This window comes from Nyctereutes procyonoides, unplaced genomic scaffold (assembly GCF_905146905.1).
Source record: "Nyctereutes procyonoides isolate TBG_1078 unplaced genomic scaffold, NYPRO_anot_genome, whole genome shotgun sequence".
NCBI lineage: Eukaryota > Metazoa > Chordata > Mammalia > Carnivora > Canidae > Nyctereutes > Nyctereutes procyonoides.
This window is the reverse complement of record NW_026575043.1, coordinates 4,103,360-4,129,076: the sequence shown is the minus strand read 5'-3', so window position 1 is coordinate 4,129,076 and position 25,717 is coordinate 4,103,360. Positions and strand designations below refer to the sequence as shown.

The following is a 25,717-nucleotide window of genomic DNA, read 5'->3' as shown; positions in this document are numbered from 1 at the left end:
CCCTGAATAGGTTTTCACTTTTTAAGAAACAATCTACTTACAAAGTAGAGTCCTATTTACAAACCATCTTCTACATATCCATATCCACATTCTGCTATGCTTAACTTGTCTATCTATTAGTGTCTGTCTCAAATAATAACCTCATCCTTGACATTGAAGCCAGAGTGATGATTTCCCTGTAGTGACTACAAAACATATTTGAAATCAATTCCCATATTTAAAACCTTTAATCCTTATGTTTAATATGTGTGTATCTCTCTCTCTCTCTCTCTCTCTCTCTCTCTCTCTCTGTCCCCCCCCCAGCTCTACCAACTGTTTACAAAAGATTTTCCATCCAAACATTAGCTATGACTCTAGATTAAATCTTGACACTCCTGTCTCCACTTTCATGAAGAACATAAAATTTCAGAAGGCAGCTACCATCATGATCACCAAAGATTTATCACGTTCCAACATGTGCCAAGAAATACTTTAGAAATACTTTAGAAGCTTTGAATCTAATTGGAGAGGTAGGGAATAAACAGAATGAAAAAAGCAATAACCCAGAAGTAAAAATGTGTTGGTTTCTAGAGCTACCGGGGTCCATCCACACTGGGCATGTTTCTAGTCCATCTCTGAATTTCCTCCCTGGAGTCACAAGTTTAAAAAAATCACTTGTATTTCAAGATCCAGATCACTGGACACACTTCTTTCAAAGCCTTCTAAGATGTACTTCATTTATCCCCAAATCAGAAGCAATTTCTCAATTCTTTCAACTCCCACAGCAGCTTATGTGTTTTTCTCCTGGAATACTTGTATCGCAATTATTTATGTACAGAATTTATTTCCAGGGCCAGATAAGATCAGAAACTTCTAGAGGATAGAATCTATGTATCTGTGAATCTCAATATAACTTAGCACAAGGGGCTGGGGAGTGGGGGAAATGAGATGTTGGTCAAAAGTCAAAAACTTCCAGTGATAAGATGAGTAAGTTCTGGGATCTAATGTATATCATGATACTTATAATTAATAATACTATATTATATTGTATACGCATATTGAAAGTTGTTAAGAAAGTTGACCTTAAATGTTCTCACCAGAAAAAGAAATGGTAATTATGTGAAGTGATGGAAGTATTAGTTAATGCTTTAGTGGTAATTATTTTACAAGATGTAACTGTATAAATCAACGTGTTGTATACCTCAAACTTACACAATATCACATGTCAATTATATCTCAATAAAGCTCTGGGAAAGGAACACAGGAAAAAAAAAAACACTATGGAAATACACTGCTTAAGATCTTGGGGCAGCTTTTCAGGCTCTGAACACATGTACTGCTAGTCCAGCTCTATGGTATCCTTTCTCTACCCCTAAAATCAATCGCTTATAAGAAAGGATCTAACTGATTTTTTCCCTATTACTAGAGTAGCAACTAATATATTTCCACCTCCAAAGATAAACCTATCTAAGAAACTATTTCAAATATCAAATATTCTCTTGTACCAATTGGTTTACAAGATCCACAAAATTCCTAGCGTTACTTATTGTTGGAGAAAACAGAATGTGGAAAAACAAATATACATAGATAGGACCATGCCTGGAATACCCTCCAATTCCCTGCTCCATCTGACAAGGCTAAGCGAGACCACTCCTGCCCTCTGTGCTCTCGATCTCTATGAATCTGCAAAGCAAAGATTCCTATGAAGGAGGCTGGGTCTTAGAACTGGGCTAAACAGGATTTCTCAGCCTCGGCATTTCAGAAGATCTGAAATTGGATCTTGATCATTGGGAACCTGCCATCATCATTAAACAGAAAAAAGCAGACAGACATCTGTTCTGTCCGGGAACACAGAGAGCATAGTAATCACAAGCGACAGTCTGGTACAGAACACCAGAACACCGAGGCCTCAGCTTGGACAGGCTGCAGTCACCCCAGGAGCAAGGGAGGCCACGCAAGTGTCCAGCAGTGCAAGGCTCTCATCAATGAGGGAATTGATTACATGAAGCCCCTTCTCCATCACTGTCCTCTCCCTGTCTTACAGATCCTGGATTCCAGGAACAAATCTGAGAATCGAGACTGCAGCCTGACTCTTGTTGCTTTTCACCCCTATGCCTGTCATAATACTCTCTTCTTCTCTCCTCATTTTATCCAAATCTCATCCACCTGTCAAGGCTCATCTCCAGGTCCACATCATTCATTCACTGATTTATTCATTTACCAAAAGCAAGTACTTACTTGATACAAAGTGATATACTAGTCATTGTGCAGAATTCAAAGCCAATTGTGGGTAGATCCTTCCTTCATGATGTTTACAAGCCTGGAGAGCGAATAAACATATAAATAATGCCAACAGAAGGCCAAAAAAAAAAAAAAAAAAGAAGTGGCACCATAAGACAGGTAAGATTAAATGCTGTATGGGTTCAAAATAATGAACAATGACCTCTATTCAAGGATATCAAAGAAGGCTTAATTGAAAAGGTGGTGGTCATGTTTGGACTCAAAGAATGCAGACACAGATATGGAAGAAGAAGCACAAAGGTCCACCAAAGGAAATAAAGGGAAGGAAGAATGTGCAAGCTGTGTTTACAGAACACTGAATACATTCAGTGTGATGGGAAATGAACTTAAAAGGGAATCACAAAATATCCACAAAGGCAGGTTAAGACCTAATTGTAGCATCCCTCTGTAAAACAACTCCAGCATCTATGACCTCTCCTGACTCCTTTTCCCTGTGACTTTCCATAATGCTTCTGTCTGCATCTCACCCTCTGTGCTCCGAATGGCAGACATTCCATAAATGTGTGTTGAATAATTAATTTAAAAAGACACTCACTGGTAAATGTTTTTAAGTAATATAACCCAGGGAAATTGGGTAGTATGTTCTAAGTGAAAACTTGGTTGCCTCGAAATGATCATCTTTGTTCTCTTGTTTGCAGAACTAATAAATAAAAACTATGGTCTTGAGAAAGATAGTAGTGATAATTCACATTTTAAGGGCATTCTGAAATGCGTAAATCATCTTATCTCAAGTTACTTCAGACTGACAATGAACCAAAGGCAGATGTGCTAGAGGAACTTGGAAGACCTGTGTTGGCCCTTGGGCTCCTGGATCCCACACACACCCCTACACCATGCCACCTAATCAGAAACATCCACCAAGGGGCCAGAGATAGCACAGGTTGGAAATAGACCCGGTGAAGGAAGATAAGAAGCAAATGGAGAATGCTTGGGAAGTTGAGAAGACTTGAGACTCCCAGCTGAAAATATTCATAAGCTCCCAAAAACATTCAGCTAGATCATCACCACCACCACCACCATCATCACCACCATAATTTACTGAGTACTTACTGTGTATCAGGCATTGTGAAAAATGCTTTATAAATAGAATTTCATTTCATTCTCCTAACATATGAAGTAGACGTTACTACAACCATTTTATAGATGAGAACACGGTGATGAAGCAATCTGACCAGGTTTAATAGCAGGAGTTGGCAAATTCAGGATTCTGTTCAATTCCCAGGTCTGTTCAATCCCAAGCCCTACTGAGACTACCTACCTCTCTGGAGTCGAATGGATGGTAGATTCTCCATGCATTGTTCAAGAGACCAAGACACATAGCAGAAACCAACATGGTAGGCAACTGGAAGTCAGCTGTGTCCTTCCAAAGCCTGCCCTCTGATAGAAATATCACTGAGAGCTGCTGGATTCTTTGCATGTGTGATTCTTCCTGACTTTCAAAGATGGAAAACACAGCAGCCAAGTTACAATCTAAGATTAAATAAACGTTCCCCAGATCTTCTCACTGAATATGAGAAAAACAAGCAACATGTCAAAACTCCTTAAAGATGTCCTTCTTGAAGACTGGGAAGGGAGAAAGAACTAAGTGGCACCCACAAGTTTCAATAGGGTTGAAAAGTAGTGCTGAAACTTGGGACAAGAGCTGAGAACCAAAAGAACCCAGGACACACCGCCGTCCCTGTGGTTCCTTCCCCTGGAAGCGTTTTCTCAGCATTTGCTTTGGTCTGTCCCCTGTTTAATAAAAATAGAGTCGCTTCTTAGTGTTTTTCAGGCAAAATATCACTTATATCCTACATCCTGTCCAGGAGGTAAATCTATATATTCCAGTCCTCTCCCATTCAGTAGTGTGACAAGTAATTGTTGAATCTGTGTCATTGTGAGCGCAAGCCACTTCTCTCTATACCTCGGCCTCCTTATCTGCAAAATTGGGGTAATGAAGAATCCCCTCCACACACACACAGAGCTGATGTGAGGATTTAACGATTTAGTATGTTCGTAATTAATATATACCTGATGAGCCTAAAGCAATGCCTGCCTGGCACATGGTTAAGTCCTACGTAAATCGAGGCGTTGTTATTCTATGTGTAGAATGGCTGGGCAAATACTAACGATTTTAGCAATCATTTCCATGAAATGCCACTTACCAGTGGTCTGCAGTCTCCCGGAGCGGGAGTCACTGTACTTACGTGCTGACCTGCCCACACCTACATACATTTTTCTGAGATTTTCGCAGGCAATTTCTAGTGTGTTCACGCACTTGAGGGTGTTTTTTTTTTTTTTTTTTTTTTTCTTGAATATCATCACTGAATTCACTCTCTTCATCGTTCTTCCATCCGGCCCAGGGGGAGCCCCTGACCTTGGGGTCAGGGGCCAGGTGAGGGACCCAAAGTGCCGGGACGAGAAGGTTCTTTCAACAGCTCAGAGCTCTGCGCCCCCAGCGGAGCTCCTCCCCTCGTGTCTGATCAAGGACAAAACTCTAGGTCCGGAGGAGACACCTCTGCACACCCCTAAACGTATCCCAAATGGCGTGGTGGGGCAGGAAGCTCACCTCAGGCCTGCCTGCCTTCTCCGCCTAAGAAATCCCGTGGAGCGCACCTGCTGCGGCCTGGCACCGCGCAGGGCAGGACGGGGGGCCGCCAGCACCGCCGCAGGACGACCTGGCTGGCGCCCGCTCCGCCGGGACACAGCGCCCCGCCCCGACCGGCCACGCCGGCGCCGCCAGGCGGGGACCCGGTCCGCGCACGCTCCCGCGAGGCCCCGCCCCCGCCCCGCCCCCGCCCCGCCCCCGCGCCCCGCGGGCGCACGTGGCCCTTCCGGCGCCCGCCTCAGCTGTCAATCACGCGCAGGCTGAGCTCGGCAAGGCGGGAGCCGAGGCGGCGGCGGCGGCGGCGGCGGCGGCGGCGGCGGCGGCGGCGATGGGACCCCTGCGAGAGATCTGCGGCTAGCCGGCTGCACTTGCTCCACGGGTCGGGGGATCGGAGGGGGCAGGTAAAGCCGTGCGGAGCCGCTCCGTTGGTCTTTCCCCGATTCTCCCTCTCCTCCCTTTCCTCATTCCTCTCTCCTCACGCACAGATCTTCATCTTCTGTTCTTCTGCGTCTGTGTCACACACACACACACACGCACACGCACACGCACCCCTTACTCATTCGCGTTTATTGTAGGTGCACAGATCTCTGCAAATATCATGCACGTTAAAATCCGTGAACCCATACAAATTATGGGAAGCCAACTCCATGCTTTGGTGATTTGCGGTTTGTGTTACGTAAGAGTTTGGGAGGTGTACGGGGAAAACTGAAGAGTTTCTTTCCCGGGAGACAAGAGAAGTTCTGTATTAGGTAAGAGTCAAATATACGTATTTGGAGTTTGCAAAGCTGGTTTGGTTTGTTTTCTAAGCTGAATTTCACCGGCCCCCCTGCCCTCCCCATTCCTTTGCCATATTCAAAGACACTTGAGTGCTTTGCCATTATCTCAAGACCTACTTCTTCGTATTGTTAGAAAGAGGCGTTGGGTGGGGGTCAGACCAAAGCTGATGACCTCAAAGAACACTGAGCTGGGGTTAAACAGCAGCTGGTGTTTACTTAATCGGTTCCTGGCTCTGTAGCAGAAATGCTTTCAGCACCTTGGAGAGCTCCCTGGCTCCGGCCCAGCCCAGCCTTCGGTGAAGGGCATGTGTGCAGTCATTTCCTTCAGAGAAGACAAAAAGGAAGGACATTTAGTTGAGAGAGGCACAGATGGGGGAAGGGGGGGCTACACTTGTTTTCTTTGCTTATCCAGATCCAGGACCCTAATAAAATTTGCCCCCACCACCACCACCACCACCACCACCCAAATCTGCACACATAACCTCTGCAAAATAAAATTTTAGGGCAAAGAAACGAGTCTTGAAGAACATTTGGCCATGGTTCATATAGACTGAAACTGGAAAATACTGGAAACAGTTTGTCAGGCATCAACTAGGCTTGTTCACTCAAGTCTTTGAGGTTCTCTTCCAAATGGATGAGGAGCTGCCCGTCAGAAAGAATCTTTAGTGACCTCTTGAAAAATATCCCCCAGCTATTATTTTATTTCACATGACTAGAGTAATGTAGGAAGCCAGTAGCTCTATAGCAGGCAGTGGCTTTTTAATTAAATTTTGCATGGGCACCTGCTTTTCTTAGGCAGATGGAAAGTAAAATGATCACGATAGGAAGAAATGGATATAGAAGTAAAAAAATCAACCCAATGAGTAAATCATCTAAAGAAACTTAATAAGTCTAAAATGCTTGTAAACAGATCAGAAAATACAATGGCTATAAGACTAATTTATTTTACGATGTAATAGAAGAGGCACCAAATAAATCAATTCTAGAGTATCTAGGGAGCAAATAAACTTTTTATTTGGAATTTTTAAAATACGGATGTATTAGTCTAGTTGTATTACTGACTACATGGCATATAACCATATCAAAATAAGAATTTGGTTTGCATAGTGTGTTATAGTTTATAAACCCCAATCATTTACCCTATAAAGTCTCATGAGAGCCCATTAAAAAGTTATGGAAGACACATACTTTTGTTAAAGACAAACATCTCCCTGCTCTTCAACAAGAAGTCCTTTGTCAATGTTTATATCAACATTAAAATGACTCGTTACAGCCACAAGAATGGCCTATGGAATTTAGATTTTTATCTGTATCACGTTCTACAGAGATTTTTTTTTTCTTAAATAGATTTGAAGGATGATGTGCCATTGAAAAGAAAGGTCAAAGGCTAAACAAGGAGAAGAGAAAGAGGAAGACTTCAAAGGTAAGACTCCATCCATGTCACATGTGAATTCATAAGCACCTTGTGATTTGCATATAGATAAAGAGGAGGTTTAAAGAGAATATGGGTTCTTTTTCTCTTCTCATTTTGGTTTCGGACCTTGTATACCTTACTTAAAAACATATCTTGAAAAAGTAATAAGATAATTGCGTATCATTACTCCTTTTTAAAAAATTATAAAAGTGGGGGCACCTGGGTGGCAGAGTTGGTTGGGTGGCTGACTCGTGGTTTTAGCTCAGGTCATGATCTCTGGGTCATAAGATTGAACCCTGTGTTCAGCTTCATGCTTGGCACAGACTCTGCTTGAGATTCTCTCTCCTTCTCCCTCTGCCCCTCCTGCTCATTTTCTCTCTCTCTTTCTAAAACAAATAACTAAACCTTTAAAAAAATTATAAAAGTGGCCACATACCTACTGACTTATCAGGTATTACAAAGTCATAATATAGAGCTACAATCTCTACCACACTTCCAAGGAAAGAAAATATTTCTGAAATGATCTTTTGGTAGAAACACATTTTCAAGTTTTAAGGTCATGCTTATACAATTCTAGAATGCCTGATTTAAAAATGAAAAAGCTGTTAGCAGGCTTTCATGCCTTCCTGCTTCCACACTGAGACTGAGTCCTTTAAGCAAATTGACCTTTTGGTTTGGTGTTGGATAAATGGTCTAAAGCAGCTCTGTGCCTATACCCTGCAGCACTGGCTCTGTGGAAAAGTGGCTCTAATGGGGACTTCACTCTCATTATCTCAGAATGATGTTATGGGAAAGAAAAGCAGTATGAAAAATTGAATGATATTTCAAAGAGAATAAACAGAACAGGGCCTGTGCCTGGCCTCACAAATGACTCACACATGGAGCCATGGGAAAACACTAATCTTTTTTGTGCCTCAATTTTCTGCCTCTCTTCTCTCATGAAGACAAATAATATAGAGTCTGTGGTGTTCTTGGAGTTTTGCGAGGCATATTTATTTCTGTTTTCATGGCAATGAACATTTTTCAAGTAAAATAAAAAGTAATTGCATTTATTTGACTGAAATTCAAATTTCCAACAAATTGATACTATAGTGTATTGGTACACATAGAGATCATAATAATACACATGTGGGTTTTCCTCAAAGAGGAATTGTTCATAGAGAAAAAGAAGTAAAAATAAAATAAGATGAAATCAGAGAGAGACAAAACATAAGAGACTTAACTCTAGGAAACAAATTGATGGTCGCTGTAGGGGGTGGAGGGATGGGGTAACTGGGTGATACGCGTTAAGAAGGGGATGTGATGTAATGAGCAGTGGGTATTATATGCAACAGATGAATCACTAAATTCTATCCCTGAAACTAATAATACATTATCTGCTAACTAAATTGAATTTAAATTAAAAAAATTTTAAGAGAAATTGTTCAAGGGATTCTCAGCATTTTCATTTTCTCCAGCAGCAAATACTTGGGGTTGTTTTTTTTTTTTTAAAGATTTGTTTATTTTTATTTGAGAGAGCACATGCACAAGCAGGGAGAGGGGCTGAGAGAGAATCTCAAGCAGACTCTCTGCTGAGTATAGAGCCTGATGCAGGGCTAGATCCCATGGCCCTGAGATCATGACTTGAGCCCAAATCAAGAGTCAGACACTCAACTGACTGAGCCACCCAGGCGCTCCAGCAAACACCTGCTTTTGGTGCCCATTTTGTTGTACTTCTTGCTCCAGGAAGTGTTTCTACTTCGAATCTAAGTATCCACTGAGAGCAGACTGAGCTCCACTCATCTTTATTATCTCACATAATCTGGTGCATAATTAGTGCTGTAAAAACAAGGAAGGAAGGGAGAAATGAAAAAGGAAGGACAACTCAGGCCATCATCCACACCAGCCCATGTAGAGCTTTGTGCCAAGAAGTTTCAAAGTGCTTGTCAATAGGAGAGAAAAAGCACTTGCCCTCATGAAGCTTACAGTCCATCACTACATAGGCTGTCAGACCATAAGCAAATAAACCACATAACAGAGCATCAGATGGTAACAAGCACTATAAAAAGATACAAATTTGAACAAGAGGATAGAGAGTGATTGAGTGCTGACATTGAACGTGCTAATTATAGGAAGCCTCCCAGAAGAGTTTGGGAAAGGAGTTAAGGAATGATTTTCTCTTCTAGTTGGTCTCTGGGACATGACAGGTGTGCTGTGCTGCCAAGAGTTGAATATCCATCTAAATGTATAACCATGCATGCAATGGAGATAGATACCATAGACATTATTATAAAAAGAAGAAAACCATGGACAGATCCTCACTAATTAGCACCTAGAATGTCCTTCAGAGAGAATGAAAATATCTCCCTCTTTAGAGAGGACCAAACAGCCAGATGTTAATGTTGCTCATGCTCCATCATGATGGCCATACTGGCAGCAAGGACACAACATCAAACATGAGCTGGGGTGTTTATAAAGGAATACTCACATGGACTCATTTAAGTACAAGACTAGAAAATATTTTCACTCACGACCCCCTCCCCCCATTCATGCACTTTCTGGAATGTTAAGGCTTTATCTAAAGCAAAGCCATCTCTAGAATCCATCACTTAATAAGAGTCATAGATAGAACATTATTGTTTTTGCAGCTGCTACTATAGCTATAGCTATTCAAATACAAACATCAGATTTCTCATGAAACATTGCTTATTAGGTAAATGCTGAACCAAGCTGAAAAGCCTTTGTACATATCTTCCATTTCTTGTCATTCCTTTTTATTTTATAATAATTGCCCAGCTTTTAAAGTGACTTTATGAAGTGGCATTGTGTATCCTCTTTATAATATTGGAGGTATCAATCAACCAGGTAGATTCTAAATAACTATAACATTTCTATATTGAGACAAAAAGTTACAGGCTTCCCTATGAGGAATTATAATTCTGTTGAGTTTTTGTAGGTGTAAAATTGTCATGGTAACATGCTATATATTTTTTTTATTTTTAAAGATTTTATTTATTTATTCATGAGAGAAACAGAGAGAGAGACAGACATAGGCAGAGGGAGAAGCAGGCTCCATGCAGGAAGCCTGAAGCCCAATGTGGGACTCGATCCCGGGACTCCAGGATCATGCCCTGAGCCAAAGGCAGATGCTCAACCACTGAGCTACCCAGGGATCCCCTAACATGCTATATTTTAAAACTCCTTTCTAGTGATCATTCTCCTCAAAGAATGAATCCAATTAGTTATATATATGGAAAGATATATGAAACCTCTAAGACCCCGAGGGACTGCAGGAATACCTCATATTATTGCACTTAACTTTACTGTGCATCACAGATAATGTTTTTTACAAATTGAGGGTTTGTGGCGACCCTGCATCAAATAAGACTAGCAGCATCATTTTTCCAACAGCATTTGTTCTCTTCATGTCTCTGTGTCCCATTGTGGTAATTCCTACAATATTTCAATCTTTTTCATTATTGCTATATTTGTTACAGCAATCTGTAACCAGTGATCTTTGATGTTACTATTGTGATTGTTTTGGGGGGCCAAGACCTACACCCATATAAGATAACAAACTGAATCAATAAATGTATGTGTTCTAACTGCTCTGTTAACCAGCCATTCCTCTGTTTCTCCCTCTCCTTTGGGACCCCTGTTCCCTGAGACACAACAATATTGAAATTAGGACAATCAATACCTCTATGGTGGCCATTAGGAGTTCGAGTGAAAGGAAGGGTCAGTTGATGTAGCAAACTTCACTGTTGTCTTATTTTAAGATATTGCCATAGACATGCCCACCTTTAAGCAACCACCACCCTGATCAGTCAGCAGCCATCAACGTTGAGGCAGAGACCCTCCACCAGCAAAAAGATTATGGCTTGCTGCAAGTTCAGATGATGGTTAACACTTTTCAGCAATAAAGCATTTTTTAAATTAATAGACATAATGCTATTACACCCTTAGTAGACTACAGTATAGTGTATAAATAACATTTATATGCACTGGGAAACCAAAAGGTTTATTTAAACTTGTTTTATATATTTGCTTTATTGCTGAGGTCTGGAACCAAGCTTACAAAATCTGAGATACACTTGTGCTATTTAAGCAATGTATACAATCCTGAATTAAGTTGTTAAACAAATAAACAATTCACAACTATTTAGTCTACTTAATACCAAGTAATTGACCTAACTAGTAGCTTATGTGCTCTTTTAAACTGAAGCTTCATATATACGACGATGATAAAGAATCTGACAATCAATCAATGTAAGTATGAGAGGAGATGGGAAATCAGTAAACCCAGTTGTTTATACAACAAAATTATTGACTTGTTTTGTAAATTCATGGCCAAAGGTTCCTGGAAAATTGTATCTGGAAGAAATTCAAGGCAATATGGCCCAACATCTTATTTTAAGGATGATAAAACCAAAGGCCAAGGAGGTTAATGAGTTTACCTGCAATGTCATGACCAAAATGTTGTAGGTCAAGAACTAGGATTAGAACCCATTCTCTTCCCTGGGTGGTTAGCACAGTGGTGTGTTCTCGTGCTTCATATGCCTGGAGAAGAAAATAAGGCTCAGTGGGATTCCTTTCCTGGCACATATCCAACATCACTAAAAATTTATTCTGACTTAAGAGTAGGGCCTCCCATCAGTCAAGCTCAAAAACATTTGTTTTAGAACACTTTCTATCCCTATGATTTGACCCATATTTTATTTAACAAAGTTGGACTACCGAGTCCCATCCTATAAAGCAGGAACACTCGACCTTGTATGCCAGAAACCAGCAGTGTGGGGAGTGACTACAATATGTCACACCATCCAGCTCTACATCACAGCTCTACCCCTGAGCAAACGTGACTTTGGCATCGAAGCAAAATAACTCATACTGTTGCTATGAGGAATTTCTTTTTGCTCCTGTCCTATTTTTGTCCTTTCTCCATGTTAAAGTCTCTGATGTTTTATAGAAAACCTGAAAATACATATTTGGATCAGTTGGTCTGATTATACAAGTATGTAATTCAGTCCATACTCCTGCTTTCTGTATTGTCATCTTTCATCTGCTCCCTGACTCATAATATAACCTTTAGCAGATGACTTTTCTGCACCTAGTTTGTTCAGTGACAAAGCAGAATTAGTAAAATACTAATCCCTTCTCCCCTTGATCAAAATTTTATTAGAATGACTTTTTTTAAAAGTGCCTTTAGGGGATCCCTGGGTGGCGCAGTGGTTTGGCGCCTGCCTTTGGCCCAGGGCGCGATCCTGGAGACCCGGGATCAAATCCCACGTCGGGCTCCCGGTGCATGGAGCCTGCTTCTCCCTCTGCCTGTGTCTCTGCCTCTCTCTCTCTCACTGTGTGCCTATCATAAATAAATAAATTAAAAAAATTTAAAAGTGCCTTTAAGGGCGCCTGGGTGGCTTAGTTGTTGAGCATCTGCCTTTGGCTCAGGTCGTGATCCCGGGCTCAGGTCATGATCCCGGGGTCTTGGAATCGAGTCCCACATCGGGCTCCCCACAGGGAATCTGCTTATGTCTCTGCCTCTTTCTCTGTGTCTCTCATGAATAAATAAATAAAAATCTTTAAAAGAATAAATAAAATAAAATTATTCTACTTATGGGGGTGCCTGTGTGGCTCAGTCAGTTAAGCATCTGCCTTCAGCTCAGGTCATGATCTCAGGGTCCTGGGATGGAGCCCTGTGCCAGGCTTCCTGCTCAGTAGGGAGTCTGCTTCTCCCTCTGACCCCCTACCCGCTCATGCTCATGTTCTCTCTCTCTCTCTCTCTCTCTCAAATGAATAAATAAAAAATATTTTAAAAAATTAAATTAGTCTACTTATGTATCATTACTAATAGACCCTTATTTATCATCTTCATTGTAAGGCATTAAATTAAAGGTACTAAAGAGATCATCCTAACACTTAACATATGAAAATTATGCTAAAAAAAAGCATTAGATGCAACAGACTTTGCTGCTCCAGACAACGTACATTCTAAAATCTTTATATTTTATGAAATAATATCCTTCTGAAATGTTTAAAAGTAAAAAGAAGAAGAAGAAGAAGAAGAAGAAGAAGAAGAAAAAGAAGTTTTTAATTGCCTCCCCTGCTCTCTCTTCCTGGGTGATTTCTCCTGGCTGCCATGTCTGAAACAGGCAGAGAGACACTAAGCGTAATACTGACCAACACTTAAAAAGATGAGAATATTGGTCACCATTGGTAGCACCTATTTGCATCATTTTTTCTAAGATCGGGGCCATATTTTTTTTTCCTGAATTTGACTGCATTTTCTAACCAGAACCCATTTTTGCCTAAGAGCACACATTACAATATAATTTTATGGATTCACTTTGTGGCCATGGGACAGGACAATGCTAACTTCAATTTTGATTTAAGCCTCATATTATTTTTTATTTATTCATGAGAGACACAGAAAGAGAGGCAGAGACATAGGCTGAGGGAGAACCAGGCTCCTGATGCGGGACTTTATCCCAGGACCCCCAGAATCATGACCCGAGCCAAAGGCAGACGCTTAACCACTGATGCCCAGGTACCCCTAGCCCCATAATTTTATCCAACCAAACTAAGTGCCCACACAGGGACCCTTGCTGGAAGCTTAGATTATTTTTTTCCTTGTAGGTAGATAAACATCACTATGTGGTTTCTTGATAAGTAATTGGAAACATTTTATATGTCTTCTTTTAGCCTGGATTATAGGACAAGCCCTGAGAGAACTTGGTTCAATGGGAAAATATCCTTCTACATTGTTTCTTGCTTTGTCATTTTGAAACTATGTCCATACAGGGAAACCCATCTGGAGGATAACTAGAAAATCTAAAAAAGTATTTCACGTTTCAGCTACCTATTTATCTGCTTATATGGAGATAAGAAAACCAAATACCAGAGAATTACTAAAAGCTTCCTTACTCACCAAAATTGCTCTATGTCAGCAATTCCTTTTTTTTATGTGAATTAATAATCAAATGCTTTTCTCTAAAAGGTATTGATTAGTTTAAATCAAGTAGAAATTTCCATCTTAAGAAGACAGAGTCTCAAAGAGCCCACCTAGAGCATAGTTTCATTTAACAATTCTCTAGCCTCTTGTGTATAGTAGACGCTTCATGCAATGTAATGAAAGGCTGGGTTTACCCTCTTCACTGTATTCTATCATCCCACATGGACACATGTATCCACAAATAATGACTGAGATATCTAGTGTTAGGGTTGGTGAGGTGTAAATTATTGGCTGAGCCATTTGTGATTAATAAAGCATGAAGCGTAAGTTGCTCAGCAGCCTTCAAATACAGCTTCTGTACAATGTGACATTTAGCTAAAATGTTAGAGCAAGATCCATGAGATCTGAAAGCTAAATTGCAAACTGCTAAAGAGTAACACCATGTATTCTCCACAAGGGAACATGGTTAAGCATCCAAGAGGACAATCCAAGACAAATTCCATATGTAGCAAGTGAGACTACCTGGCTAATTCTTTGACATGTAAGTGTAAAGACTACTGGATTCTAAGTGATTAAAGATTCCTTGTCAAGACAATGAAAATATCTGCTTTTCTATTGCCATTTTTCACGTGGTTCTTGCTGAAATATTTGCATAATTTAAATGAGCTGTGCTGTTATGTCTCATTTATGGAGAACCAGCTTCTAGTCACTGAGTGTTTGGGGGTAATTTTGCATTAAGTAGAAAAGCAGAGCTCTTTAAAAATGTCTCTTCTCTTAAGAAAAGAGAATTGTTCAAATAGACTAACATTATTCAGCCTGGTTCTCACCTCTTAATCCTGAAGCCAGTGCTCGTGGGGCTGATGCCTGTGGCTGTTGTCATTCTAGATGCGAAGGATGAGTTCTTGCAGCAACATCTGTCGGTCCAAGCAGGCACAGGCTGCTACTGAGGGTAACTACCAGCGCTATGGAGTCCGGTCCTACCTGCACCAGTTTTATGAGGACTGTACCACCTCAATCTGGGAGTATGAGGATGATTTCCAGATCCAGAGATCCCCTAATAGGTGGAGCTCAGTATTCTGGAAGGTAAGCAAAGAACAATTGTGTGAGTCAAGAGATGAAAACATTATTGGAAATGGTAAACCCTGTAGCTATGAAGAACTGAGGGGTTTGGTCCTCTCTGTGTGCATCAGTCTTGGTAACACTAAGTGGTTTTTCTTCCCTTAGGAAAGGAGAATAGAAACCTTGGGCTGAAGAAAGCCCCTGAACACAGTACAATTGTTGGTTTGCAGGTTAAACACAAATAGGAATAAGTGTCATCATTAATTATTATTTTTGCTACTGTGATTGATGTGCCACTAAATTCACCAGCTGTGAAGCCACCCATAGGCAAAACATTACGCTTCTAGCCTCCCTTATAGGCTTGGTAAGTATCATTTGACAGATTACAACAATTATTAAGAAGAAATCATTGGCTATTGAGAGAGATTGATGCTGAGACATAATACAATGGTCAGTGTGCCAGTTCTACCTCTATCAGATGTGATCATGAGGCTCTGTGAGCTTCAGCTTCTTCACATGAAGACACCTCATTAGACAATATATTCAGTCATTCAGCATATAATTAGTGAGCACCTACTATGTGCCAAGAAGTTGCAAAGTGCTAGAAATTAAAGTGATAAACAGAAAAGGAAAATCCCTTGCCTTCTTGGAACTTGCAACCTATCATGGAAAATAAACCATAAACAAATAATCCAAATAACAGAATGTCTGGTAGTGACGTGTGCTGTGAAGAGAAATGAATGAGGACAAGAGGGTAGGGAGTGATGGAGGCCTGGTATTTAGTGTGCTGTTTATAGACACCCCTTCAAAGGAGATGACATTTGAGCAAGTACCAGGATGAGCTGAGGAAGCAGACCATAAGATTACCTAGCTGAAGGTCCTTCTGGGCTGGGAAATACCAAGTGCAAATGGTGAAATGGGAACAAATTTGACGTGCTTGAAAAATAGCAAGAGTTCCAGTGTGGTTGACATAGAATAAGAGTGGGAAAAAGGACAGGTGATGGATCGAGAAAAATAACAGGACACATGGTTTATGTAGAGCCTTGTAGATGATAATGAGGACACTGGCTTTTACGTTGAGAGATATGGAAAGCCACCTGAATGTCTTTCGCAGAAGAGTGCCATGATCTAAGATTTTAACAGGATAATTCTGACTACAGTATGGAAAACAGATTATAGGAGGCCAAGGGTAGAGGCAGCCAGATTATTTGGGAGGGTCTGAATGAACCCAGGCAAGAGGTAATGATGGCTTGGATTAGGTGGTGTTGGTAGAGATGGTGAGAAGTAATCTGACGTAGCATAAAGTTTGAAGACCAAGCTGTCAGGATGTGCTAATGAAGTACACATGAGAGATAGAAGAGTCAGGTATGCCTCTAAGGCTTGTGACCAAAGCTGTTTACTGAGTGGTGTCATAATTTTCTGGGATGGTGAACACTGGGAGAGCAATGAGAGTGGTGAGGAATCAAGAGTTTGAATTTGGCCATGTTTTGCTAGAGATGCCTATTACACATGTGAGTGGGGATCTCTAGTGGTAATTTAAATGCAGCTCATGGATTGGGAGTCTCTCACATACAGAATATATGAGGAACTGGACTAGATAAAATGATCCAAGAAGAGAGTATGGACATAGAAGAGGCATCAGGATGTCTGAACATTCAGAAATCAAGAACAGAGTGAGGATTTAGGGAGGAATGCTGAGAAGTACAACCTTTGGAGGGGCCTCCAGTCCCCTCCAGCTCTGAGATCCCAGTCATTCCCAGTCTTCTCCCAAAAGATCCCAGAATGTTTAACATTGATGTTGACATAAACTTACAATTTACTAGCAATGTAGTTTAACAAGAAGCAATGTTGTGTAATGTTTATGAGCCTGGCCTCTGTCCTCAGATTACATGGGTTCAAACCTCAGCTCTTCCATTTAAAGCACTGTACCTTTGGGCAAGTTAATTGATCATAGTGGGGCCCAATGGTGATGCTTATCGTACCTACCAGGTAAAATTGTAAGAATTAAAAAGATGTCTGGTATGCACTCAAGCATCCGGCATATTAGCTCCTACTATCTATCAGATGTCGTATGAAACATTGGGTCCTGAAGTGGAAATAAAACGTGAAACCTAGTTAATACATAAAGCAGTGGGTAACACAGTTGTTAACATGGATTACCCGAGACCTGTGTTAATTCAGTATCTTACAAGTGTCATGTACTCTGTATTAAAATTGGTTGAGCCAACATCCTTGCCCTGTAGAAATGTCATCTCTGATGAATCCTTACTGGCCTGAACCAATTAAATGCATAGCCAAGCTTGACACATCTTGTATTTACCCAGTTAAGTGGGTAGTTGCTTCCCCATGTGTCAAAAAAACAAATATTTGCCTGACAGGATCTGTTGTGCCAAGAGTCTGAAATGCCACTGTCATACAGAATATTGAAACCATTCACGTGGTTCCAAGGCACTACCAGTTATGTGACTTGAGAAGCTATAAATCCATCAAATAACCTATAGGGATGGATTCAAAATAAAGAACTCACAGTAGATTACCAACCCCAGAATTCAGATTTCAGAATTCAGAATTTTCACTTCTATTTTACACAAACAAGATTCAAAAGTTCCCCCCCCACACACACAACCCCCGCCACCCACCCTGCTATGCTGGACCTACTTCAGAGACTTAAAACAGGCTCCAGTTCATGGCCTCACAGAGTTTATATTCCAGCGAAACCCAAATCTTAAACTCAGAACCTAACCACAAAACATGAGACTGGGCACTCAGAGGCTTATAGTCAACCTGAATCATCTAAGAATTCACTTCTTAGAGACCTCACCTCTACCAAGGGAATAAACTCACTGTTCCTCATGTTCTTTATAGGAAGTACAAGTGAATTCATGCCAGTGGGTTTATGAAATGCTTGGTATCAATATAGAGTAAGGCAGTGATTGTGCACGTGTTTCTAATTATGATTCTTTTTTTATGGTTGGTTTTTCTTTCATTTCAAACTGCATCTGTAGGTGGTTTCATGGGCTTGCCCTCTCCCCATTCCGAGTAAAGTGGTACTAAGGTGGCATTGGTCTCTCTTGAGGGGCTCTACCCAGGTACTTCCGTGGGACTCTGCCATGGAGCGGGCTCCTTAGCAACCAGCAGCATGGATTGACTTAATGAGAATGGAGATAGGAATCAAATGAGCCTGAGTTAGAATCTTTGCCCTGTCATGTGATATAACCTGTGTCTCACAATGCTATTCATTCTTTCTTTCTACAAATGTTTGTGTGTCTGCTGTGTTCAAGGTTATGTGGGAGGCTCTGGGAATTGTTTGTGAATAAGATGCTATTCTTCCCCTGTGAGTTAGAGCCGTGACCTGAAGGAGTTCATAAATAGGGAAAGTAGACGTGTTCACAGACAGTTACAAATCCAGAATGATAAACACTACTCTACAAGTAGTCACAGTCCGTAGTGGGAGCATGGGGTTTGGGAGCAGGAAGGATCTGAAGCAACCTGGAGAGGAAGTGGCTCCCCAAAGAGATTACCCTTGAACAAGCAGGAAATAGGCATCATGGTAGGAAGAAACTGAGTCCTTCAAAGCTGAATCCTGAAGAGATAATGGCATATTCAGAAGCCTGCAAATAGCTCAGTACGGCCGGGGTAAAGTACAAGTTGGAAGACAGGGGTCCAGAGACGAATGGGGGAAAGAATACAGAGCTAGATCACAGAAGACTTTGAAAAGCTCTGAAATCTAAATTTCTTCAGAGGCTTCCAGCTTGAGTACAGCAAGAAATAAAGCTAGGCTTTCTTGGGAAGGTTGTGTCACAGTCAGGTATAAACACACACACACACACACACACACACACACACTGTACCTCACAGGTTCTACCCCATGGTTGCCTCAATCACAACTCCTTTACCCCAGTGCCTGCAACTCCTGCCACCTGCAAAAGTCTATGTGATGCAGTCCCACCTGCCCCCTGCCACCCACTGCACTGCCCAGGAATCAAACTGGCTGTGGAGGGACTTTTCTTCTTACTCTTGCACTGGACCTTGGCTAAGGCTGTTGCCATCTGATTGTGCAGCAGATCACCTCAGGAAGGCAGGTATAAATGAATGGGAGCAATCTCCTTACCCCATTTATGCTTTCCTCACCTCAGAGTGATCTTCCTCCTCCCATAGTAGAAACTTCTCAGAGGGTGATCCACAGTAATGTGCAAGTACAAGGTAAGACTGTGTCCTCTGTAGCCCCTCTGTTTACTCCCAACACCCTCCTCCTGTCTGCTCTGAGATAAGCCAGAGTTTAAACTTGTGTCTTGGATTCTTCTTCAAAGTTTTGCTAGGTGTTACAGAGTTGGTTTTATACTAGAAATGAGAGGAGCTCAGTGGATGGGTGGATGGCAGGAACACAGAGAAAGTGGGAAGGGAGGGAGGAAGGAAGGAAAGAAACAAGCAAGGAATATTGAATATTTTCAGTTTGAGGAGCTTTTGGGATGTTCTTGTGTAGGTCCTCCTACCAGCTGTCAGAAGTCCGGGGATAAAGCCCAGGAAGGAAATCCAGGCTGGAGATGGAAATTGGAAGTCACTGGTTTATTGGTGGGAGTTGAAGCCATGGTCACACATTCAGACCTAGAGATATCATCTTCAACAAGAGATATGAGTCAAGGGGGAACCCTGGGGAACACCATTAGTTTAAGAACACCTGGCAAAACAGGTTGAGAGTGCGTTGTTGAAGATGCAGTTATAGAAACAGGAAAGTTGTGACAGGGACAAGAGTGTGGGTTTTTAAGAAGATGCAAGTGCTCAGAATCCCTGACTGCAGAATAATCAAATGCAGTAATACTAGATTTGGCAATTAGGAGGTCTTTGGTGACCTCAGAGAAGCCAATTTCAGGGAAATTGTGGGACCAAGCTTGAATTTCAAGAGTTGCATGGGTTCAAGCAGTAGCTAAAGAGAGACACAGGGCTCTGGAATGGGTTTTGAAGATGGAAACAATTGAATGTGTTCATGTGCTGGAGGGACAGAGCCTCCATAAGGTAGAAAACTGAGTGTGGGGCACCAGGTCACCATGCCCTTTGGCAGGGGATCTTCGAGCCCTTCAGATCACACCTGGGCATCAGTAGTTGCTCTGTAGAGCTCAGTGTACCTACAGGGAGGTCAGGCCAGATGAGTTGCAATCGGCTGTCACCGCTGGGAGGTGACAGCACTCCGAGCCCAGGTCCTGCTGAGGAAAGGTCAGTGCAGCCTTGGGGCTGATGGAGAAGAAGTGCCAGACTTCCATCTTGGCTGAGCTTCCCTCGAGTGTGACCTCGAACCCAGATGGTTCCTTTCACATTCAGCTCCAGCCAGCGCCCCCAGCATCCTTCCTGCCATGCTGGTTCTTGCTTCCAGTAGTCATTGCCACATCCTCTTTGCCAGAACAGCTGCGACAGCTCCTGCTGCCAGCCCTGCTATTTGGAGTAAACAGAGGTATATTTAGACCTCAGTGGCTCACACGCAGATGATGCCGGGGATGTTGGTCAGAGGAACAGCAGGCTCTGGCTGGCAGCCTGCAACAGCAGATTTCTGGAATCGGGGTCCTCCTCCTTGTCCAATGCCCCTTTCCAGCAGCAGACACTGGATTCTCACACCTCCTCCCCACAGCCAGGAAGGCCATCAAAGTCGCTATTCTTGCTCCTTTCTGCTGTTGTAAGGGTTGTCACAGCTGAAATAGGCCCTTGTGTCTCAGCAGTGGCCTGACCTCACCACCACCACCACCAGGAGCGCCAGGCTGCTCCTGGCCCCAGAGGGCCCCCGCCCTGTGGTTTTCCCGCTCTCTGCGTGCACCCACACAGGGCTACTTGCTCTCTCAGACCTTCAAGGGCCTCTGTGTTGCATGTTTTAACTCTCTCTATTAAATAGAGCCTCTTTCTCTTAGATCAAGGACCTCTTCAGCCTAGAGCTGTGTCCAGAGATAGTTTCTCTGGTTCTGTAATGGCATCACTCCCAAAATCTTTATTCCTCCTTATACTCCAGGATGGTACCAGGGTTAAGCTGATGCATCCCAACATCCCTTCTCACCTCTGTCATACTCTCAGTTAAGACACAGTGTATTTTAGATTCCACGGCTGCCCCGCCACTCCCGCCTTCCCATGCTCTCCCAAATGTGTTTCCACGATGTTTAGGGTCCTCTCTGGGCACATGTCTCAGAGATCCTCTTTAGACTTGCATTGAGGGCACCTTCTGTGTCCTAGGAGTGGGCTGTTCGCCACCATCATGCTCCCCTCCACAGATGGCAGGCCTCCTTCTGATACTCTGATGCAACAGGGAAGAGGCGCTGGGAGGCCAGCCACTTTCCAGTTCTTGAAGTGAGCAGGAGTCCTGCCATCTGCAAGGCTTAGTTTGCCTTTTAGCTTCTGAATGAGATTCCAAGAGTGGATTTTAATCTATAAAGCACTGCTCAGTTGAGGAGCAGGCTGCTCTGAGAATCAATCACCTGGCTCCGTATTCAGCAGTCTGGCAGTTCAAGTTATTCAGTTAGGAATATTTATGGCGTGTAAGGCAGGAATGGGATATGGAGAGTGAGACAGAAATAGAAGTCGGAGAGCACTGGCCTCGGTTGCTCTTGAGAACCTCAGAAACTGAGATGGATACGTTCCCACAGTGCTCAGTTCCTGAAAATCAGTGCCAATTCTTGAGGAAGGTGATTTAGTGACATGCAAGGCATGTCACCATGGATATTTATGTTAATTTAGCTTGTGCATTCAGAACTTTCCAATGTGACTCATTTTTAAGTTACAAATAATGGTTGGTCTTTGGAGGTGAAGTTGTCACTATTTTTAGAAAAATCTAGAAAGCCATCCAAAATGTTATATTTAACAACCTAATTTTTCCTATAGTATTTAGATCTCATGTAGAATAGTTTAGTTTGTTCTTTCAGAAGACATGATATTGGCTCTGTTTTTTCGATTTCTTTACAATATTACATAATGGAAATGTGTCCATATTGGTGACTAAAACTCTGTGGCAATTAAAAATAAAAATAATAGCAGATAATATGCAAAATAGTAATTGGTGAAGTACCACAGGAGAATAAAAGTGGAGTGTGAGGATTGGAAGTCACACAGACCTGGGTTAGAGCCCGCTCACACCACCTGCTAGCTACAGGACTTTGCAGTATGCTTCTTCCACCCAATGTCCCTCAGTCTCTTATAGCTGAAATAGGAATAAAAATACCTCTCTTTCATAAGATGCTTGTGAGGATGAAGTGGAAAACATGTCAAATGCTATGCTATGGTCACAAAAGATAATAGCACACTAGCTCTCTGATGAATTTGTGAATGTTTTCCTTCTATTATCCAGACCTTCTTTATTAGTGTATTACCCTGAAGTTTAATAAGTAAGTTAAATAAATATACTTTAGATTCAAAGCTCAAAATTAAATGGTGGATGCCATTTGGGTTTTCTCCAACTTTGTTATGCTAGCTAGAAGCAATGAGGAACAGGAGGAAATGAAAAATGTATTTAAAAGATGAATAACTACATTAGCTGTTCCTTAGTCCAAGTGCTCAGATTATTGCAATGCTGTTGCCAATGTAGCATAATTTCACAAGAGGTGCATTCAAATAGATGTAATAATAGCTACTTATTACAGTCTATTGCTTAGCCAGGCTCCGGGCTGAGTGCCTTTGGGCCTGGCCTCACTTGGTTTTCACCACGACTCCGATTATCATTCATCATTTTATAGATGGGGAAATTAAGGATGAGAGTGTTTAAGTAACTTTCCTTGTATGATTGAAGTACTAGTTGGCAGCCCTAGAACCCAAGCTGGAATCTGTCCATTCCAAACCACTAAAGGGTATACAGTCTTCTCTCTCTTCCATGTGTTACATTTTATTCAAACTGGAGCTAATGCAGTTTCATTTCCCATCCACCACTCCCAGAGCTTCTCAACATCTAGGGATCCCTGGGTGGCGCAGCGGTTTGGCGCCTGCCTTTGACCTGGGGCACGATCCTGGAGACCCGGGATCGAATCCCACATTGGGCTCCTGGTGCATGGAGCCTGCTTCTCCCTCTGCCTGTGTCTCTGCCTCTCTCTCTCTCTCTCTCTCTCTCTCTCTCTCTCTCTCTCTCTGTGTGTGTGTGACTATCATAAATAAATAAAAAAATTTTAAAAAATTTTTAAAAAAATAAAAAATAAAATAAAATCGACATCTGCCTGTGCAAGGAAACCCCAAGTGGCTCCATGTGAGCCGAGAAAGGACATGGCCTGGGGGCCCTTCTGTGGCTTCTAGCCCTGCCTCTGCAACTTGGTCACTGTCATCTGTCCTTGGGCCAGTGACCTTCCTTCCTTGAGGCTACATTTCATGAACCGTTAAACTTAAGCAATTCCTTCCCAGTAACTTGGGGAAGGGGTGGGTAGTTATGTGGATTGCCAGCATCCTCCATTCAGATCACCAGGAACATACCTGTATGTTGGACAAGTTGACTTTATCACTCGTCACAGTGAGAGAGGGGACACCAGAGGGTCTCCTGGGGTATTCCAATAAGAGTGTGAGGAAGGATGTATTATGGAATGGGGGCTTTGGGCAGGCAGAGGGTCTATAGAGCTAGAGTTCATTCTGGATTGTCAGGATCAGTCCTATGATTGGATAACAAATAAATAAGAAATCTTACCCACAGGGAGGGCAGATGAGGGTAGGACTAAAGCTGTAATTGGCAAAGAAGCAGCTGTTGTTCATATTACTTGGTGGGAGTTGGGGGGAGGCTTTTGATATTTTGTGATTTGCACAATGAGGTGGTTTTCACTGTGCTTAGACAACGACAAAGCGGGCTTGTTTCATGTCACTTCATCACGGGCATGGGATGAGCTCATTTGACATTAATGTTCTGTGTCACAGATTCTATCAGCAGGAGAATAACACAGCATCCCTGTGAGCGCCAGGCCAGCTTCTCTGAGCATCAGGACCTAGTGGATAGAGTCAAGTGAGTCCTGATGTCAGAGCGGCCTTGCTCTTCCTCAGAGCCTGAACGAGACCACCTAGACCAAAGGCGGCTTGGTCAGCTGCAAAGCTTGTGCAAACAGAAAGCTCAAAGGGAAAATCAAGGCAGGGCGGCCGTTCCTGGTGGCCTCCTCTTGCCACCTTCTTTTACAGTTAGGAAATGATGTAGGCTTCTGATACAGATTTGGGGTGAACGGGAATATGAACTTCTCCCAAAAACCATGTCTTGCCAGGTAGGGCTCCGGAGAGCTGTGCTCACTCTGTCCCACCCCCGTGTGTCTCTCTCCAGGTCGGACTCATCTCGGGCACAGTCTTTGTGATTCTTGGACTGACTGTTCTGGCAGTGGGCTTTCTGGTGCCCCCCAAAATCGAAGCCTTCGGGGAAGCCGACTTTGTGGTGGTGGACACGCAGGCCGTGCAGTTTAACGGCGCCCTGGACGCGTGCAAGCTGGCCGGGGCGGTTCTCTTCTGCCTGGGGGGCACGTCCATGGCAGGGTGTCTTCTGATGTCCGTGTTCGTGAAGAGCTACTCCCAGGAAGAGAAGCTCTTCCAGCAGAAGTTTAAGGAGCGGATCGCCGACATCAGGCCTCCCGCCCAGCCCATCACCAAAGCTCCGGGCCCCGGGGAGACAAAGATTCCGGTCACTCTGTCCAGGGTTCAGAATGTCCAGCCCGTGTCGGCCACCTGAAGCGCTGCCCCCCCAGGCCCCGCTCCGGGATCCCAGCGCTCACGTGGAGCGGGGCGCGCGCTGAGATGAGGGCCAGGGCGTGGGCTGGCCGGGCCGGGGCTCGGGGCTCGGGGCTCGGGGTCGGCGGCGGGCGCGGGGCGTGAGCTCAGGGCGGCCGGGCTCGGGGGGCTCGGGGGGCTCGGGGGGCTCGGGGGCAGGGCGGGGCGGGGCGCAGACCCTGCGGATGCACCGCACCGCTTCTGGGGCGCTCGGGGGCCGGCAGGTGCCCCCGGGAGCTCCCCTCGCAGACGCCGTGACGCTCTGCTGTTTCCCTTGCACCTCGGGGAGAGCACCCAGCAGTCTAGACCAGATGACCAACGGCTAACGTGCTGTGTTTTATTTTCTCATATTGGTCTCCTGATCTTTCTTGTGTGGTGCTCCTTCCATTCCTGTCTCACTACGTGTAAGATATTGTCATGTGTGTTCGTAGAAAAACTGAGCTCCTTGGTTTTGACCCCAACATTAGTCTTTCAACTCTATCTTCACCTGAGGTTACTGAGACTGGATACAAATTTATTGGAGTTCTCCACAAATCTTGTTTTGTTCTGTTTTGGTTTTTCCAACGTTTTCACTTGAAAAGCTAATATTGCCAATTTTAGAATCTTAGGGAAAGGATTAATATTGGGAGTGTCTGTGCAGTGTCCAGAAGCCAGGGAATGAGATATGACTATGAACTAGCTGTGTGGCCCTGGGGGATTCGTTTAACCTCCCCTGGCCTCAGTTTCCCCAACTGTATGACAAAGATCCTGGATGTGGTGGCCAAGATTCCTCTTTTGCCGCCATCATCATGTCTCCCTGGGGACGTGTTTGTGACATCCCCATGGCTCACACCTCAGTGGGACTGTCCAAGAGCCCAACTCTCAGAAAATCTCCGAATCAGCAGCTACTCACCTTTCAATATCCAACCTGAGCAGTTTATATAGCGCTGTCATGTTTTTATAAAGACAAAAGTAAGCCATCCTCAAATAAGAAACCCGTGAGTACA

General features: G+C 43.1%; 1 protein-coding gene across 1 annotated transcript; it reads left to right on the top strand.

Annotated features, from left to right (window-relative positions):
* Window positions 1–5,133: 5,133 nt before the first annotated feature.
* NRSN1 (neurensin 1) lies at window positions 5,134–24,829 on the top strand. The gene is made up of 4 exons (XM_055323125.1): window positions 5,134–5,268; window positions 6,991–7,066; window positions 14,874–15,071; window positions 24,295–24,829. The coding sequence occupies exons 3-4, from the start codon at window positions 14,874–14,876 to the stop codon at window positions 24,691–24,693; spliced, it is 597 nt and encodes a 198-aa protein (XP_055179100.1). The 5' UTR covers window positions 5,134–5,268; window positions 6,991–7,066; the 3' UTR covers window positions 24,694–24,829.
* The last annotated feature ends 888 nt before the right edge of the window (window positions 24,830–25,717 follow it).

Coding starts and splice junctions, on each gene's coding strand:
- NRSN1 (XM_055323125.1), top strand. CDS start 14,874: ATGCGAAGGATGAGTTCTTGCAGCAACATCTGTCGGTCCAAGCAGGCA. Junction 15,072..24,294: donor GGAGCTCAGTATTCTGGAAG/GTAAGCAAAGAA, acceptor GTCTCTCTCCAG/GTCGGACTCATCTCGGGCAC.